This window comes from Molothrus aeneus, chromosome 3 (assembly GCF_037042795.1).
Source record: "Molothrus aeneus isolate 106 chromosome 3, BPBGC_Maene_1.0, whole genome shotgun sequence".
In the NCBI taxonomy this organism is placed as follows: domain Eukaryota; kingdom Metazoa; phylum Chordata; class Aves; order Passeriformes; family Icteridae; genus Molothrus; species Molothrus aeneus.
The window spans coordinates 87274145-87291972 of NC_089648.1; the positions used below are offsets into that span (position 1 = coordinate 87274145).

General features: G+C 36.8%; 1 protein-coding gene across 1 annotated transcript in view; it reads left to right on the forward strand.

Moving 5' to 3' along the window:
* Positions 1-2890: 2890 nt before the first annotated feature.
* Positions 2891-17828, forward strand: part of FAM83B (family with sequence similarity 83 member B) — a 43287-nt gene continuing 28349 nt past the window's right edge. Inside the window, exon 1 of the mRNA XM_066545880.1 lies at positions 2891-3334. Within this exon, the coding sequence (XP_066401977.1) occupies positions 2891-3334 (444 nt within the window). The remainder of the gene's footprint in view (positions 3335-17828) is intronic.

The window sequence follows — 17828 nt, forward strand, 5'->3', positions numbered from 1 at the left end:
TTCACTTTTGTTTCATATGAATGTATCTCATGTTGGTGTCCTTAATTTCAAAAACCAGGATTAAAATTTTTTCATTTGTCTCAAGTGTTCTGTGATTTATTTTCATGCTGGCAAATTTTACATTTACTTTTTAAATGAATATGCACTGCTTTAAGCTTGTTTTTTAAACACCACTTGTTAATCAAACATCAGCTTCAAAGATGTTCACTGTAAAATGACTGTTCTTGTTTGGAAGATGTTGCACCAGAAGTCTCACCTTTTCAAGGTTACTTATATTTATACCCTGCTTTCAGCATATGTCTGAGCATAAGTTGCTGTATTTCACCTATTCCACACTTAAGTAATTCATTCTGTTCAATGAAAAGTCAAGCAATGTACTATACTATTGTGAAAAACAAATGAAAGAACCAAACAAAATAAAAGAAATGCTTGTGAGGCAGAACACACAAGTAATAATTGTTTTACTTTTTATTTGTTCATAACATTCAATATTTGATATTGCACAATGTTACCTATTAAGTATAGTCCTATTCCCTTAAGTTATTTTCAAAAGACAGAATGAGAAGAAGGAAAAATCAGACAGGCTTTTGAAATAGACACATCTTTCACAACTGTATATATTCAGTCAGTGGAAAAAATTCTATTTTAGAAGTATATCCATTCCAAAGTAGCGAGAATTTTAGGAATATCTTTCACTTGCCTTTGTAAAATCGTATTTATTCTTACATGTCATAATAAGATTGACTTTTAAGACTGACTATGTTACTGCAGTGACTAGAGAATGATTTGTCCTGGAGGACCCTAAAAGAGGGGTGTGTTGGAATCTCAATGAAGTCACCTGTATTACTGTGCAGACTTTTGAGAACAACTCAGCTGCATTTTGTACTCTTGGTTGTTCTTCATTCTGTATCTAAAATGTCTTGTAAACCTGGTCCAGACGATTGGGCTGGTCCTGATGTGACTGTTTTATTTTTACAATATGTTAAGAGTTTAATCTTTGAATCTGTCTTGCCTGTACTGTGTGCTTGGTTCTTCGTCACCTTCTGCCACAGGCTGTCTCTGCATCTGTGAGAAGGGAAATGGTATTGCTCCTGTTTTGTAACATTTCATTTCTTCTTGGGAGAGCAGTGTAGAATGAAGCTCTGAGTATCTGTCAGAGGAATACATGTAGTTCTTAATTTGGGGGAGAGCATTTAGATCCCTTTCGTGTTCTGCTTTCCAGTTCACCACAAAGAGCTACTCTTGAAGCAGCAAGGAACACTCCTTTCCCCCAGGCTCGAAAGCAATCCTATCTGGGAAGATCTGCCCTGCTACTTGGCTGAGAGACAGGATTCAAATGGAATTATTCCATATGACATGCCTGATGCCAGCTTCAGATCTGGATTTTTATTTCTTGGTCTTTTTTTTAACCTCAGACTTCCCAAGTTCCTTATAAATCTTGGTTAAATTGAACATTTAATTGGTATCTGAGCTATCAGTAGATATGGAGATTTTAATTTTCATTCCTTTAGGTTAACATAGCTAATTTACATTTCCTTTCGGGAAGATTTAAACTGTTCCCAACAGACAGTAGAAAGCAATTGCACTGTTTGCAAAAATATCTGGAAGGTCTTGATGGGAAAAGGGAATTAAGTTACATTTATATGCCAGTACGTGAAATCAGAACTCCATGTGACTATTTGCTATTATACTGCTATACTATTAATTAGGCTTATAGGGAAACCCAACGTTAACTTTCAAGCTATCGAGCTTTTTCTAACTATTCTGCCTTCATTGGATGTTCTTCTTACTTCTGCAGTCTTTCTCTTAAGCTTCATGCCCTAGCCCTGGAAGATGTACTACCATCTTTCTGTTTTACATGGCTATGCTGATGCTGCTGCCATGAAACACCTTCCCCCCTTTTTTTTGGTGAGTTACTGAGGGTTGCAGAAATGTGAAGAAAGAAACATTGAGTATTTGTTCTCTCTCTTTCTTAAATCTCCAATGTGCAGCACAAAGCAACCCTCTCAGACCTTGCTAAATGAAATAAAAAAGTGTAAGAATGAATTTATAAAACATCAGCAGTAAACAACTTGTTATTAATGTTAAAAAAAAAAGATTAAAGCAGCCGCTCCTTTTGGCAGAAGGAATGAGCAGGGTGGAAACTAGACATCAAATTGCTGATTCAGAGTTTGATCCCAGATGTGGGAGGATAAATCTTTCTGGAGTTCCTCATAACTCACTGAAATGAGGTAGGCTGGTCCTGCTTGGGAGCAACAAATGGATTAGATCAGCATGGGAGAACAGATAGATAAGGAGAAGTACCTGAATGACTGTGGTTTCAAAGAAGCCAAAGAAAAGAAATGCATTGCAGATTCAGTAATGTATTGAAAAGTAGGAAATTTAATTGGTTTCTGAGGTATTTCTTTGGACAGTACTCAGTCAGTTGTTGCAAAGGGCATTTTGAAACACAACATGTGTGTTGGAACATGCACTGGGTATGTATTGGTGTTGCTGATACAGATGTTTGGTGTACTATGAGCTCTGACATAGCTTGTAATATCAACTTCCTAAAATCACTGAATTATGTGTTTAGTTTACTTTATGTAAAAGCTCTTTATCTGTCTCTCTAATATAATATTGTCTATCTATTTAATATTTATCTATCTCTTTAATATTTAATTTTTGGCAATAGTAGTCCCTGAGCCTTTTCAAAATATTTTTAAAGTCTTGGAAAATGCTAGAAAAACTTAGAGCAACTTTACCAGAAGAGTATTTTAGTTAATAACTGTGCGTGCCATAGTTATCTAGAAATATTTTCATTGTTTTCTTACTTATTTTCTCTTTGCAGATACATTTCATCTGCTCATGAATGGACTCTTAGAAGACTTTATACAAAATACATGTGAAAATGGAAACTTCATCTTTGCTGTCCTCCTTACATGATGAATGCAGATTAGACAACTATATTGAACCTCATTACAAGGAATGGTACCGAATAGCTATTGATGCTCTGATTGAAGGAGGTTTAGAAGCCTACAAAGAATTTCTTTCCAAGGAGAGATGCTCAGAGTTCTTAGCGGATGAGGAAATTGATTATATTTTGAACAATGTTCACAAACTTCCCCAAAACACAATTTATTCCTCTAACCATGCCATTGATGACACTTCTTCCTCGGGAACCTACTGGCCCATTGAATCAGATGTGGAAGCTCCAAATCTTGACTTAGGGTGGCCCTATCTGATGCCTGGAATTTCTGGTAGCACAAATATTGATCTGCTTTTTCATCCACCACGAGCACAGCCTTACACCATAAAGGAAACTGTTCGGAAGATGATACGAGATGCAAGAAAGGTAAACAAGAAAAATAATATTGGGAAAAAAAATGGCAATAATAATAATAATAATAATCTAGTTGGTATTTTATTACAAGGGTTTTTTTGTTTTATTTTTATCCTGGCAGGAAAAAAATATCTGGTCGCTCACAATTCAGTAGGAAAGGTTTTCCCAGACTGAGATCAGTCCTTTGGTGTCACATGCACCAGTATTAGTAATCTGAATTCAGAGGGATCAAGGGTTAATTGGAGGGATTAATTAATACTACCATTATAATGAATAATTACCATTTTACTGTAATGCTGACCAGTGCATGAGAAGTTTTTAGATAATCAGCACACCTTTTCTTTGACCTCAGTTGAATATGCATTGATACAATTCTGTATAACTTTAGGATTTATCCTGATGTTTCTGTCTTGCATCAGAGGGAACATGCACTGATTTGGCATTTGCAGACAGTTATAAGAAAACAACACCTCAGTGTTCATCCAACTCACGTACCTTGGGAGTCTGGTTTTCTGATTTTGGCATGTCCTTCCAGAAATCAAACTCTGAATGAAAAAACCAAACTAGACTAAGCAACAAGAAAATAGATCTTACTTGTGTATCTTGCCTTCATTGCTGATTAATGACTAGAAAATTTGGACATTTTTCCAAATGTACCTGTCTCCACTTAGGAACACTTATATCTTGAGTTTCCTACAGCACACCCAGCTTACACCTTAGTGACAGAATGTTGTATGTAGAAACCACTTTTGCTCTCAGTGTGTCAGTTTAAAACTTTTAAGTTTTACATTTTTAAAACAATGTCAGTTAAAAAAAAATCAGAAAATTATTAGCATGCAGATCTGTTTGACACAGGTACATAATACCTCTTTAAAAGGTATGACAACGTTTCAGAAGTATTTCTAGCAATTATGTAAAATTTTCCCCATGAAATACAGTTGTGTCTTGCATGACTCTACGAGCTTTAAATTGGTAGAATGGGCTCTATCTCACAAACATCTGTAAACACTTCAGTGGCTGAAATATGTTTCTACATGTGTCCTATAGAAACGAACTGAACAGGGCAGGGCAGGGAAGGACTGCGTCTTTTTACAATGTCTCTGCTATATTTAGATAAAGCATATAATTTGTTGCCATAATAGAGTTATCACTAGGTCTTTTATCTTACAGTTTATAATTTAGAATGACTTTGCTCAAGGAAGAGTTCGTTATTTCTCTCCCTCTTTATCCCTTTCTGAGTAAGATAGGATGTTTTCTCTTCTGGTATGTAGTGAGGCCTGACTGTAAATTGCCCAAAATACTCTTTCAACTGCAGCTCCTGACCTACCAATGTATCCACTATAAGGGAAACAACTAAAACACTGTTAACTCCGTTGAGAAAAGTAGTTCAGTTTTGCTTCAAGGTCTTGAAATGTCATGAAATTAGGCCAGTCCCCCTTAGTTGCTCCTTTAATGCGATTGTAGAAAAAATTTAGGTGTGCTTCTTGCTTTGCTTTGGAAGGAGGTTGAATGCATAGTATGTTGCTCCCTGGTGTGCTTATATTGCTTCCACTTTATAAAGAGGATGTTTTATATGTGTCACTGTCAAATCTGACAGCTGAAAGGTTTGTTTAGTTGATCAGCACAACCTCAACATCAACAACCACAACACTTTTGATACAATGATATAGATTGGTTGCTTCAGGGACCAGCAATTAAATCTAAGAGACATAGTGTTGTTCAGCCTCTTTTGTCTGCAGATGAACAGAAAAGTTTAAAATATTTTTAAGTAAGGTAAAGTATTTAAATCATGCTTACAGTAGGTAATCCCTTTGTAAACAGCCTAGTGCACTTCTCCTAAGCCACTTAAAAAAATGTAGTTATATTAAACAGGGTTCTTTGTTATGTAGTAGTGGAGATGTGTAGTCTCGAGACTGTTCAAAGGCAAAGGATAATGCTGCACATGAAAAAGAGAAACCTGTAAAGAATAAATGAGAAAATCATATTCAGCCAACACAGCTCTAAGCAAAATCTATGGGAATTTCAGAAGACTTCTGTGTGAAAATAAACAGGCTGTTGGAGGTGGGCATGTTCATACCACTTAAATTCAAGCACCAAGCCTGAGTGTCTTGAGTTCAGGCATTGATTTCCCTGGGCTACCCTGACAGCTCGGTGTAATAGGAAACCAGCTCCTACAAGGGCAAGGCAGAGAATATTTCTGCCCTGGTTCACTCCATGAAGGAACCCATTTGATGTGTATTTATATGTATAAACTATCCCAAAAATTCATGAAGGAGACTGAGCCAGTTGAAACCTAGATGCTTTTGAATATTGGGATATATATAAGGATAAGATGACACTATTAGTGGACTTATTCTTGACCTCTTTCATGCTTGATGCATCACAGTGTCACTCCTTAAAATGATTATTATGTATGTTAATTCTGACCTTAAGAAGATGATGTAAACAACATTAAGCAACTTGCTTGCTGACTGATATTTTCCTGACTAAAGAAAATCATTTGTAAGCCCATGCTACATTAGAATAAAACCAGTGACTATAGAGAAGTGTTGTAATAAGTCTTGTCATGTATTTCTTGAATACTCAAGCAGCATAAAAATTACAGACATCACCTTCATTATAAAATACAGGTGATATAATAGTGGAATTCTTATAGAAAAGGATCAATACTGTTAAATCCTAGAAAAATGAGCTAACCATTTGAAGAGATGAATCCATGCCCATGATATATGTTTCTGAAGGTTTGTTAGAGCAGGGAAACTGAATTGTACACAGCATGGCATTACATTGTCACCGATATACTACAGCACTTCATGGGACAGATGTGATGTTAGCAGAGTGCCTTAGGTAAAACCAAGATGTCAACAAGATGGGCTTACAGTTGGTGTAACTAGACCTCATCTCTAAATGGTACAGCTTGCCAGCCACCCTCCTCTGTCAACATAACCTGTGTTCACACAAGGAGGATGTTTGGCGTGACTGTGTCAACTGGGAGACGCGAGTCTTTTTCACATGTTGATATAACCATGTGAGGAAAAAGCACTGCAAGGTCTGTCTGACCTTAATGATGGAGACTTTTGTAAACAAGCTGGTAGCCTTATTTCTCTTTCGTTTTGGAGGCTTCTACCTTTAATCATTGGCAGGTTTCTGGCTTCTCTGAGGCTTGAGGTGCTCCTGCAGCCTGACTCACCACGGCTGGGCTGTCTGAACAGCAACTGATAATGTTTAGCAGTTTTTACTGAGAAGATTATTCATCTGGGAAATGATATCAAGATTATTACTCATCTGTGTCAGATTGTAGTGGGTTGATGCTGGTTAACATGAAACTTCCTTCTTTTAGTACACTGTAAGACAGAGACTTCAATAATGAAGTGTTCTCTCCCTCTGTGACTTTTCCTAAGAGTTGCCTCAAAACCATCAGTTATGAGATCGTGTATGTGTGCAAGAAAGCTCTTGTACTATTTTCCCAGGTGTGATTGACAGGGTGAGGCCACAGGGAAAGGACAGGACAGGGCACCAAAGGGACCTTCTGGCAGTGTGTTTTTCTCTTTTACAGCAACTAAATTTCTCTGTCGACCATGGAGACGTTCCTACACAGTTTTAGAGAGAAGGCACGGTTCAGACTCATATCCAAATAAGGATCTGCTCTTCCTGGAGAGAATTAAAACCTATTTTTTAAAGAACCATGTTGCTTAGACAGCCCAAGGGTTACTGGTTTGTAGCACATGCCAGAAAACACTTAAAGACTTTCTGACGCACTTTTGGGATTTATGATGGAATGTATGAGGTAGCACATTATTCAAAAAATATGCAATACTTTTCACTGATTTTATTTTATTCAAATATACTAGCAGTCATAAGCCTGGGTTCATGAAGTCAGTGATATTTTTAAGAATTTTTTAAAAATATAACTGCTTAGAAGCTTAAATAAAAATTAGAATGGTTGGTGTATTATTATTTTAGAAGATAAAAAAGGCAGTTGTTTTTGCTGAAATACTCATGATTGGGGCTTTTAATGAGACAAGTTGCAAAACTTGGACCCTTGGGAAAGAATTACTTTGTACACTGTGAATCAGTGTAACTTGTTATTAGTCTTGCTGGACACACTGTAGGTAAGCACTTGGTCAAAAAGGTGTTCCTTTTTATTCTTGTGAGAGAGAGTTATGTACAAAATGCAATGTCTGCATTGTTTTCTATAGCAGTGGATGTCGTCAAATAAAAACCAGTTGATTCATTTTACAAATATATAAAAAGGAAAATATTTTCTTTTAGTTTTGTGGGGTGTTTTTATTTTGTTGTGTATTGTTTCAAGCAAGAGTGAAAAGTTTGTGTTACAGAAAAAATTATTCACTATTAATTGGTTATTACTTGGTATTAATTATTATTAATTATTGTTCATTCTTCGCTATTATGTACTGTTAATCTCATTTGGTCATGTGTATAATACAGTAATAATAGTCTAGTACTGGCTGCAGTCTAGTATGAAAGAAAATCAAATTCTTACATGCAAATATGAAGAGTAATGTTTCTGTACTGGAGAAAACTTGTAGAATATGGATGTGTTGAGCAATCTTTTATTTCTCTTTCACCAGTACTCTTTGCCAGCTATTTTAAATATAATTTGAACACAGACTGGAACAATGATAATGAGTAGTGCTTGTGGCAGTGCTCCTCTTAGCTCACTAATTGCATTGGTTCAAGCAGATGAGAGAGAGGCTGCAACTTTTGGATGTAAAAACCAGAGCAATCTGCTGAATTCAGGGAGAAAGAATAGAAAAATACAGTAGTTGCCCCACTCAGACATTTTCTGTATTATCTTTAAAGTGTTAGATAATCAGCAGATATAATTTTTTAAGATGAGAGTAATGCATAGAAATACTCAGTTTCTGGCTGAAAACATATAAGGCAGCATTTTCTCTGCCAAGATATTTTGCCCCACAAGGATTTCAGCAGGTGCCTTTTGGTTCATCTGCTCTGTGGAAAGGTGAATTCATCATTAACTTCCTCTCAAAGTCTGTTAAAAGACTTCCTGATGGTTGAAAACCAGCATGGCAATAATGTGTATGGTTTCCAGGTGAAACATAGTTTATAGTTTGTGATAGATTTATTTCAGAAAGTGAGATCATGTCCCATTTTTTCTAATTGCACAGAGTACATGCAACATGTTGGAAGAGGACTCTTCTTGCTCTTGTTGCTACTGTGTGACCCAGTATCAATTTTTGTCATCAGAAAGTAGTGCTGTTCACAACAAGTAATTATTTCAGGCATTTTCTCTGCTTGGATTTGCCTTAGGGGTCCTCACACTGTTTTATTTGCCTGTCCTGTCCCCTTTTCTCCCTGCTGTCCTGCTCCCCCCACGTAAGGGTAGTCCCAGAGCAGTCACAGCAGTTCCCTCAGTGCAGGCAGAGAGGACTGCCATCCATGGGACAAATCTGCAAGCAGTTTTATAGTCTGGAAAACCTGGGACTTTTGTGAAATCCAATTCTTATATGCTCTAAACATGAAACCCACAATTTTTCCTGGTAGTGCTCCTGTTACATGGGGAAGATACAAAAGTGAAGAGCAAGCAGACTGCAGAGCCTGGGGAGTGGGAATCTTTAAGAACATAATTTTTAATTAGTTGTGGTAGTTTTGTATTCATAGGTTTCTGTCTTTGCAAGACTTTTGACATCTTCAATACTTGTATTAAAAGATGTAATTAAATAATTTAGAGGTATTGCCATTTTTATGTCAGAACTGTGCTAATGTGTTATCAAAATACCACACCTCCATCATGAATTTAAAAATAGAATAAGGAAGATTAAAGACCAGATATTGCAGGCAGCTGTATTTCTTTGTTAATGTCTGTCTTATTCACATACATATGAGAAGTAAGCATACACATATGCTTTGTAGCAATTCTTTAATTAAAACATTTTCTCTCATTGACATTAGTCTCTGTCAGTCAAAACAAAAGTGCCATTAAGAAGTCATTTACGCTTTTTGCACATTCAGTAGATTAAAGTGTTCTTTATCATATTCAGCAATAACTTTGTACTACATTATGCTGAAGAAGTTACAGATCAAAATATGCTATAAATACATAACTGTTGATTTAAAATAATTTTGCCCAGGCAGAATGCTTTTTTCAGTGCTCAGACTAGTGTACTGGGGTTTTGCCCCTCTCCTTTTCTTGCTTGTCCAAAAAATACTGGTAATGTTGAAGTGCTACTTTTGTTCATCTGAATTCCTCTCCCAGAGAGATCTCAATTTTTTCTAGAATTTTTTTTTTCCCCAGCCAGGAAGCAATCTTGCCTGAAGAACTATAGCTCTAATCACATTCATAAATCCATAAGCCTTTTTTCATCTTTTGCAGTTTTGCAAGAGCTTTTGAACTCATGATAGCTTTCCAGCACAGTCAATGATCCTCTGAGGGGGACACATTTAGGGTCATTTTGAACATTGAATTTATTATATATCAGAATTTGGAAACTAAAATATTATATTATCTGTGGTAGAATTTTAAACGAGCATAGCTTTGTGTGCAGATACCTGCAGTACTGAACAGTATTTGTGTAACACAGTGTGATAGAATATACATAGAAAGCTGAAAAGTGCTGACAATACAACAAAATTTCCCATTCTTCTGTTTGGAAGGAGTGGGATTGCATGCCAGTGAATTCCATGTATTGTTTCCTCATAGATCAGATCTGAGTAGAAGTATCTACTTCACTTGTAACTATTTCAGAGCAACTTGCTTAATGCTGCATTATTTTCCTTGAGGAGTATTGCAAGTATTCCAGCCCAGATGATAGAGGAGTCAAAGTACACTTTATTATTTACCTCTCTAAATGTAGTGCAGACCTTGCCCTAGATAGCTGTGTTGTCATGCCTTCTGTTTTAGCCTGTTGATAAACTATCTATATCCATTTTCTATTATCTATAACCATTTTCTAATAAGAATACAATAAAATTGCAAGAGAAGCTAAAGTCCACATTTTCAGAAATGCTGTCAACATGCCTGAGACCTCAGAGGGCTTTTGCTCTCTAAAACCCTGCTGTAATTTACCTTTGGTTGGAAGGAAGCATTGGCATCACAGCCATAACAGGGTGTAACTGGGGCTGAGCCTGCCACTTCACCGTAGGATCTGCAGACATCCATAAAATGACTCACCTCAACAGACCTGTTCAAAATAAATAATTGCAAGATCTGGCCATTGCTTGCTTGATCAACAGTTAATAATTTTTCAGTATACAATCCACTGATCAGTAAGCCAGCTGAATTTATAGTAGCGTTATTTGCATTATAAATACAGAATTATAAGCAATCAAATGATCTATCTCTGCTTTCCTTGCCCATGTTTGTCGTCTTTTCCCATATTTTAGGTGTTTGCTTTCTGAATCTGTGAACATTGTTATGTTTCACTGTGTGTCTGTATATTATACACATTTCTGCTGTTGTAGTCACCCTGATTAGTGCCAGCCAGTACAGACATACCACTACTACAATATAAACAGTAGATTCAGAATTTGTATGCTCTCCTTTATCCTTAGCCAGCAAAGAGCATAACCAAAGTGTGTGTGGTTCTGTAAATGAGACTACTGAGACACACTGAGCATTAAATGAATATAAATCACTTTTTTTTTTAAAGATACAGTAATAAACCAAAAGTGTGAGAATATTACACATTAGCAAACAGTACTCAAAGCAAGTAGGGGCCTTTTTTTTTTTATTTTCTGACCTCTGTGGTTTTAGTTTTTGATAAAAATTACAGTTGTGCATTTGTAATTATGCAGACTAATTTCTGATGAACATCAGTACTTCCCTGATAAAAGTTGCAAACTGCAGCTATGTAATGCTTACTTTTCAAATATATTTGTAAAAGCATGAAGCATTTCCTAGCTTCAGATAAGAAGGGTGTGACGTGTGCAGGGTGTTCTCATACCTTATCTAGAAGCGGGTTATCTTAACCAGTTCTGTCTTTTTGGTCTGGAGTACTTGTGCTGCGTGCCCAGAAGATCTGTGGTGTGAGGGAACAGAACAGATTCCTCAAAACCAGGGTCCATGGTGACCCCTGCTTTCCCCAGCAAGGAGGATGGGCATGTATCTGCTTTCAGAAAGCTTCTTGGTATGAATTTTATCCAGGCATTTTTGCTAGCTGCAGCACCAGATCTCCTCAGGCCCTTTCCCTTCTGCCAGTGATCCTGCTGTCAGAGACGAAGCTGAGTGATAGGATAATATGAGAAGTTACGTGCCATATCTCTAAGAGATGAAAAGAAAACTTTGAGATCTGCATCATTCACTAGCAATCAAGCTTGAACAGTAGCACAGGATTGTGTGTTCAGGTAGCCAAATAGGTGTGCCTTCAGTTCAAACAGCAGATACAACATCTCAGCCCTATTTTCATGCTGTTTCCTGGAGCTGCAGGCACTCTTTCCTAGGAAGGCTGCACTTCAGCTCAATAAATTCCCTTTATGGTTTAAGCACTAGGTGAAGCACTAAGACATCACCTTTGAATTCAGGTGAATCTGAGTGGCATCAGTCCGCAGAAGGCATTTTAGTTGGTGTTTTTCTTTAGGCTTTTGGTGCTTGATAAGGAGGAAATAATATGGAGGATGAGATGAAATAACCAACACAGAAAAAAATTATGATTCCAAGTGGGACCTTTCTCGAGAAATTCCCACTGAAGGACTAAGCTCTCCTTAAGCTGTGCAGAACTCCCTGTTAGTGAGCTGTGCCTTCTGATTAGAGACATCAGAGACAGCAAACAGAAGTTGCAGTGTCAGGCCAGCAACACTGATTTGTTTCAAATGCCAGAGAGATGCTGCTTGTCAAAGCAACTAGGTCTCCATCCAGCATGACCAGAGCACAGTAATATCTGAAGCTGTCTGCTGTTCTGATAATTTCCTGTCACTGACTAATGGTGGATTAGCACAGGCATGCAATAATTGCCTGGAAAGTCACTCTTAAGGGCGTGGGTTTTTTTTTTAAATAACAGACAGGCCTGTGTGACTGCAGAGAATGTGTTTGATAGAGATCAGTAACCTTTGTTTGCTGAGGATGGGCCTAAAAATACAGCCATTTACAAGTGTAACTTTTACAGCAGTATGTACTCTAGCAAGTCTACAGAAAGTTGTTTGAAAACATAACAAAAACTATGTTATTTTGCTCAAAGGATATACTTTTGAAATGAGAAGACTAAGTATAGATATGAAACCAGGAACTATGACTGATTCTTCTATTAGTTTATTTATTTGCTATCACCCTATTTCATGTTTCAGCATAACATCAGCACCAGTAATATCACTGTATTTTATAATGGATTTTATGATGCACAAAATTATTGCAGTAATATCATCATCTATTCTGTTAATGAATTCTAGATTAATGAATATTAGTAAGCCACTTGTGCCAGAAATCTCATTAGTCAGAGGATTTGATTTCTTATGCATAAGTTTAATGATGAAAGTTCAGTCCAGATCTGAAATGCCATATGATACTGCAATCACTCATTACAGGATTTCTGTCCCAAGTGAAGGCCCTGTTTTTCATCTTGAAGTTAGAGGAGTTAAACAGTGTCTTTGCAATGAGTTCTTGAGATCTCAGGAAGCTCTTTCTGTGTGCATGCCAGAGCCTTTCAAAGCCAGAGCTCCAGGTGCTTTTTGGAGAAAGGAGAGCAAAGGAAGGAAAAGATGTGCTGTTCTTGGGTGTTGGGTAAGAGGCATGTCAGAGGAGCAGAGATCTGCCAGTCCTTCCAGTTGATTCTTTTTAGAAATCAGTGCAGCAACTAAACACTGTTTCGACTTTCTGAGGGACCATAACACTCTGGAGCCTGCACCCAGGGTGAAAATGCTGGCAGCTTGAGGTTACTGGAGTCTTGGAGCATCATGTGGAAGGGGACAGCTTAAGACATACACAGATGGACCAGTGTTTGAATCAGCTGGGCTCCACTCTATGGTGGTGAGCATTGATCAGAAGTAATTCCTGAGAATCTGTATCAAAGGGGTGGGAGTAAGGCACAAAAGTTATGCATACTGAAGTGTATGTATGAAGTATTGTACTGATTATACTTACATACCTGCCAGGAAACCATCCTACATACATTTTTGGTCATAGTTTCTCTTTCCTTTCCCGCCATCTTTGCCCCCCTCTCCAGCTCTGTCCCTTGGACAGCCCCACCTCCTCTGTCCTTTCTCCTTTCACTGTGCACCTCAGACAAAGGTGGACATTTGCTGCCTGCTTGAGACACTTGTGGCATCTTTCTGGAAAGCAATTCCAAGTGGGACATCTGGAAATAATATCTCCCTCTTTGGTCGGTAAAGAAATGTGGCTGCCCTGGAGGGTGCCAGTCAGCATAGCTGGAGACAGTGCTTGCAGTACGGTGTTTGTGTCAGCTCCCCATCCTTTGTCACTACCAGTAAGAACTTGTGAAGCACCAACGTGGTGTTAGAAACACAGCAATGCTTTTGAATTGCTTGTCTCATCAATTTTATTGCCAGGTTTCTGATTTTTATTTTAAATTGCATCTCTGATATTAAGTAATAGGAAGGTATATTTTCTGAACAGGACTACCTTACTGATGTTTTTGGCAAAAATTACAAAGATTGAACAATTTTGTATCAGAAATTACAGTAGGCTACTTAATTATAACCATGACTTGTATACACAATTTCTTTTCATCTTCTTTTATCAAACAGTACATCTAATAAAATTTGACAAGAATTTTTTTGGGGAATATTTAGTAAAGGGCAGAGCGACAAAAAATAATATCTGCTCGATGAAGACACTTTTTTTTTTCTTCAAGCAAAATTAGATCTGTAATTCTGGGAGGATTTAAATACTGTAATTTGTGTACATGAGAGGTTCTATTAATTTGACATGCATATGTTTGCAGGATTGATGCCTAGGGATATGGCCATATATCATTAAGGATCTGATTTTGAAGGTTTAATTAATTTCTTTCTCTTAAATCATGCCACAGTACATTTGTAGTCCAAAATGAGCTACATCTTCAGGTGATTGCTTCCACTGTGAGCACCTGAAAAAGAATAACATGTGTCCAAGCAGACTGCTCTAATTCTTTTATTCTAAATGAAAACTGTGTTGAATAGCTGAATATCTGAAAGCCAAGCAAAGCCATGAAGCCAGTGGAATGTTTTCCTTTCCCCAGATGCTATTCCATCCCTTTACTGATCTCTGCATTCAGGCTCAGGTCCCACAGAAATGGGGTGGGTACATGTATTAATGTTAAAGAAGATAGGCTGGTCTCTTCAAAAGAAATACAGAAGTGAGACTTAATTTATCATGTTGATAAATTAAGAGCACAAAGAGGTTTTGCCAATACAGAATTTTGATCAAAGAACATTTTATTCTGTAGTTTCCTATAAATAGCTTCAACCAAAATGATTAAGTCCTCAGGTAACAAACCTTAACAGTCTATACAGGGGATACAGGCTTTATTCTGCCACATTACACATGTTTACTGAGCTTATGTACACTGCAAGGAAGATTCCATGGAAAAGTTTCTCAATTGGTACTCTTAAGTACAAATGGAGGCTTTAAAAGTGATTGCAAAATGTATTGCAAAAAGCACACGTGCACTTTTCCATGTATGCTGGCCTGCAAGTAACAAAAACGAAAGAAAAACAAGTAAGAAGTGAACATCTGGAATTTAGTTATTGTGATAGAACTGTCCAAAATAGTTTATGGATTTTTTTAAATGCTCCAAATTCTTAAATTAAAACAAAACAGTTACCTTGAGAAATGGACAATAATGATATGTTGATAGAGAATGGTGTTTGAATTTTCTTAGTGGTGTTTAAAAAATTCTAGGGATCAGAATTTCATAGTCTGCTAAATTCTGTGCAGAGACCTTGCTCATACTGTCTGAGAGTTTATTTGCTAAATTTAATTATACAAAGTAGTCCTTTGAGTAAAGGACTACTAAAGTAAAAGAAGAAAACAGTTTAATGTGTTACTGTCTAGTTCATAACCCAGCCATCTATTTTTAAGTTAGTAGACTGCACATAACAAAACCAGAAATAATTTGAAAAGGGAAAATATCTAATTTCTGAAATATTTAATAACAGTATTTCAATGCAGGAACTGAAGTTACAAAGCTACGTACTCTATCTGAAAGTCTCATTAGAAGATAATCCTTGTCAGACTTTTTTCCATAGAATGTAATTAGGTTGAAAATACCACAAAAAGCGAGGTGTTTAAAGATCTGGGGGGATTTCCAGCTAAGCACATTTGTTGAAGCATTCTAGGAGTACATTTATAGTTACCTGTTGTGGAAATATGATACTGAATGAGAAACTGTGATTGTGGAAATATGATACTGAATGAAAAACTGTGGCATTTTAATGCCAAATACAGAAATCTTTCTGACCCTATTTCAAAGAAGTAACAGTGGCATTTTAGGCTGCCTTTCATTTCACACTGATGTTCACACAGACTTTCTAGTTTTAAAAACTCAAACGGAATTTAGAGCTGCTTTTTGTCATACAGTGTGTGTGGGGATTCATAATATATATATAGTGCATGCAAAAATAAACAGATATGGGTGTAAGCATAATTTTTCCTTACTCAGTAGATCTAAATCTGTGCAGTCTCTTTGATCAGTCTTGGCTGAATCTGTGTAAAGAATCTAAAATTTTCCCTAAAGAAAAGAAATACCTGATATGGTACAAAAAAGCTTCTTGACAATGCCTATTGGAGGCATTGCTGTCCTAACAGTGGAGAGCTTTCTGAAAATTATGCTAAATATACTTCAGTTGGAGATTATGAAAGAAATCACTTTGGCTAGAATTTAAGCTACTTCTCTAATGAGGAGAAAATTGGAAATATAGAAAGCATTGTAACATAAACGTTAAAAATAATCCAGTACTTTACTTTTTTTTATCTAATTTAGTGACTTCCACTGACTGTCCTAAATTACAGTAAAAATACACTGGTTTGTATTTTTTCTTTTTCAACAGCCATGAATAAAACAATTCCAGTGTAAGTAATAAGCATTGAACTATTATGGATTTTGTTTTTAAATTGCTGATCTGTGGCTCTAAATTGGATTTTGGCCTGAAACAGTAAAAATGCAAAGCATCCTATTTTGATCCATTTTATGCTTATAAAATATATAAATGCAATAAGAGAAATCTCTTTACCTGTTGAAAAAAAAGTAAGAACTGACATTATATATTTTTAAATAATCTGTATTAGCAGGTTACAAAATATTAATATAATAAATACACGCGCACACACACACACACACTGTAATTTCATTGAAAAACTTGCTGTCAGCAGTTTTTCTGAAATGCTAAACACCTGTGAATATGATGTATGCCAAAAATCTTTCATTGTAATTATGAACATAGTTAACTAAATTAATGCATTATGAAAATTGAGAATGGTATTTCACTTCGGACAGTTTAATTAATTTCAGAGTCATGGTTGGCTCTTGAAGGTCAACAGGTTGTCCAGGAAGGATTTTCATGGTAATAAACTGTACACTCCTTTTTCCTTCCATTCTCAAATTTGTTCAAAGCCACAAAACTGAGAAAATCCCAATTTAAATGTTTCATTTGTTTTCGAGTTGTAAAATATTCCTGGATGCTTCACAGAATCTGCAGTTTTTGCTTCCTTGGTGTTTTTTAGGCATGCTCTGGGGGTCTCTGTGCCTGGGAATTTGAACTGAGTGGCTCTTTGCATTGTAATTCCTATACTCCAGGTTCATTCTCCTCAAAATCCCAGTGGCAGGCCTGTAATTTTGACCTCAATTCATAGAGATGATTTTCCCTCAAGACTAGCAGTTATTCTGGTATTTTACTGAATGCTGTTTTTTCATATAAAGCAGTCTTCTGTACTTCTTGATTATATACCACTGCTTTTACTGTGCTCATGTGTCCTCTTCATGAGCCTTGTCATTGCTTTCCTTTTCAGATATGATTTTCTAAGTGATTTTACTGGGAGTTGTTTTAAGAAAGAGCTGGGTAAACGTGAGCCTGTGATCAGTGTTTGTAGCCTTTGAAAACTCGTAGTTTGATTGGGCTCTCCTTGTTCATTTTTGCAGCCATTTCTGGACTGTGAAATCAGCAGAGGCTGATAAAACGGAGAGATTCACAGGTTTTGATGTCAGAAGGGACTGTAATGATAATGACATCTGACCCCCTGCATAACACAAGCCTGACAGTGTTGCATCCTCAAAGTGCTGATAATAAGAATAAATCTGACCTTAAAACAGGTGGGTGCTAGTCTTACCGTCAACACTTCTGGGTAACTAATTCATAATTGCCCAGGAGATAAGGTTTTTTTTTAGACAATCACTTTTCTCTAAATGATGGAATTTGCTTGAGCAAATCCAGGTTGCAAACACAGACCAAGCCTGCTTGAGCTTTCTGCTTGTGTATCTCATCACTCAACATGACAGCCAGCCAAAGGAGAAGGTGCAGAGAATTCTAAATGCAGGACTGGAGGGTGAGGTGAGGCTCGGGCTGATCTGTAGCTGCAGGAGTTGCTTTCATGGGGACC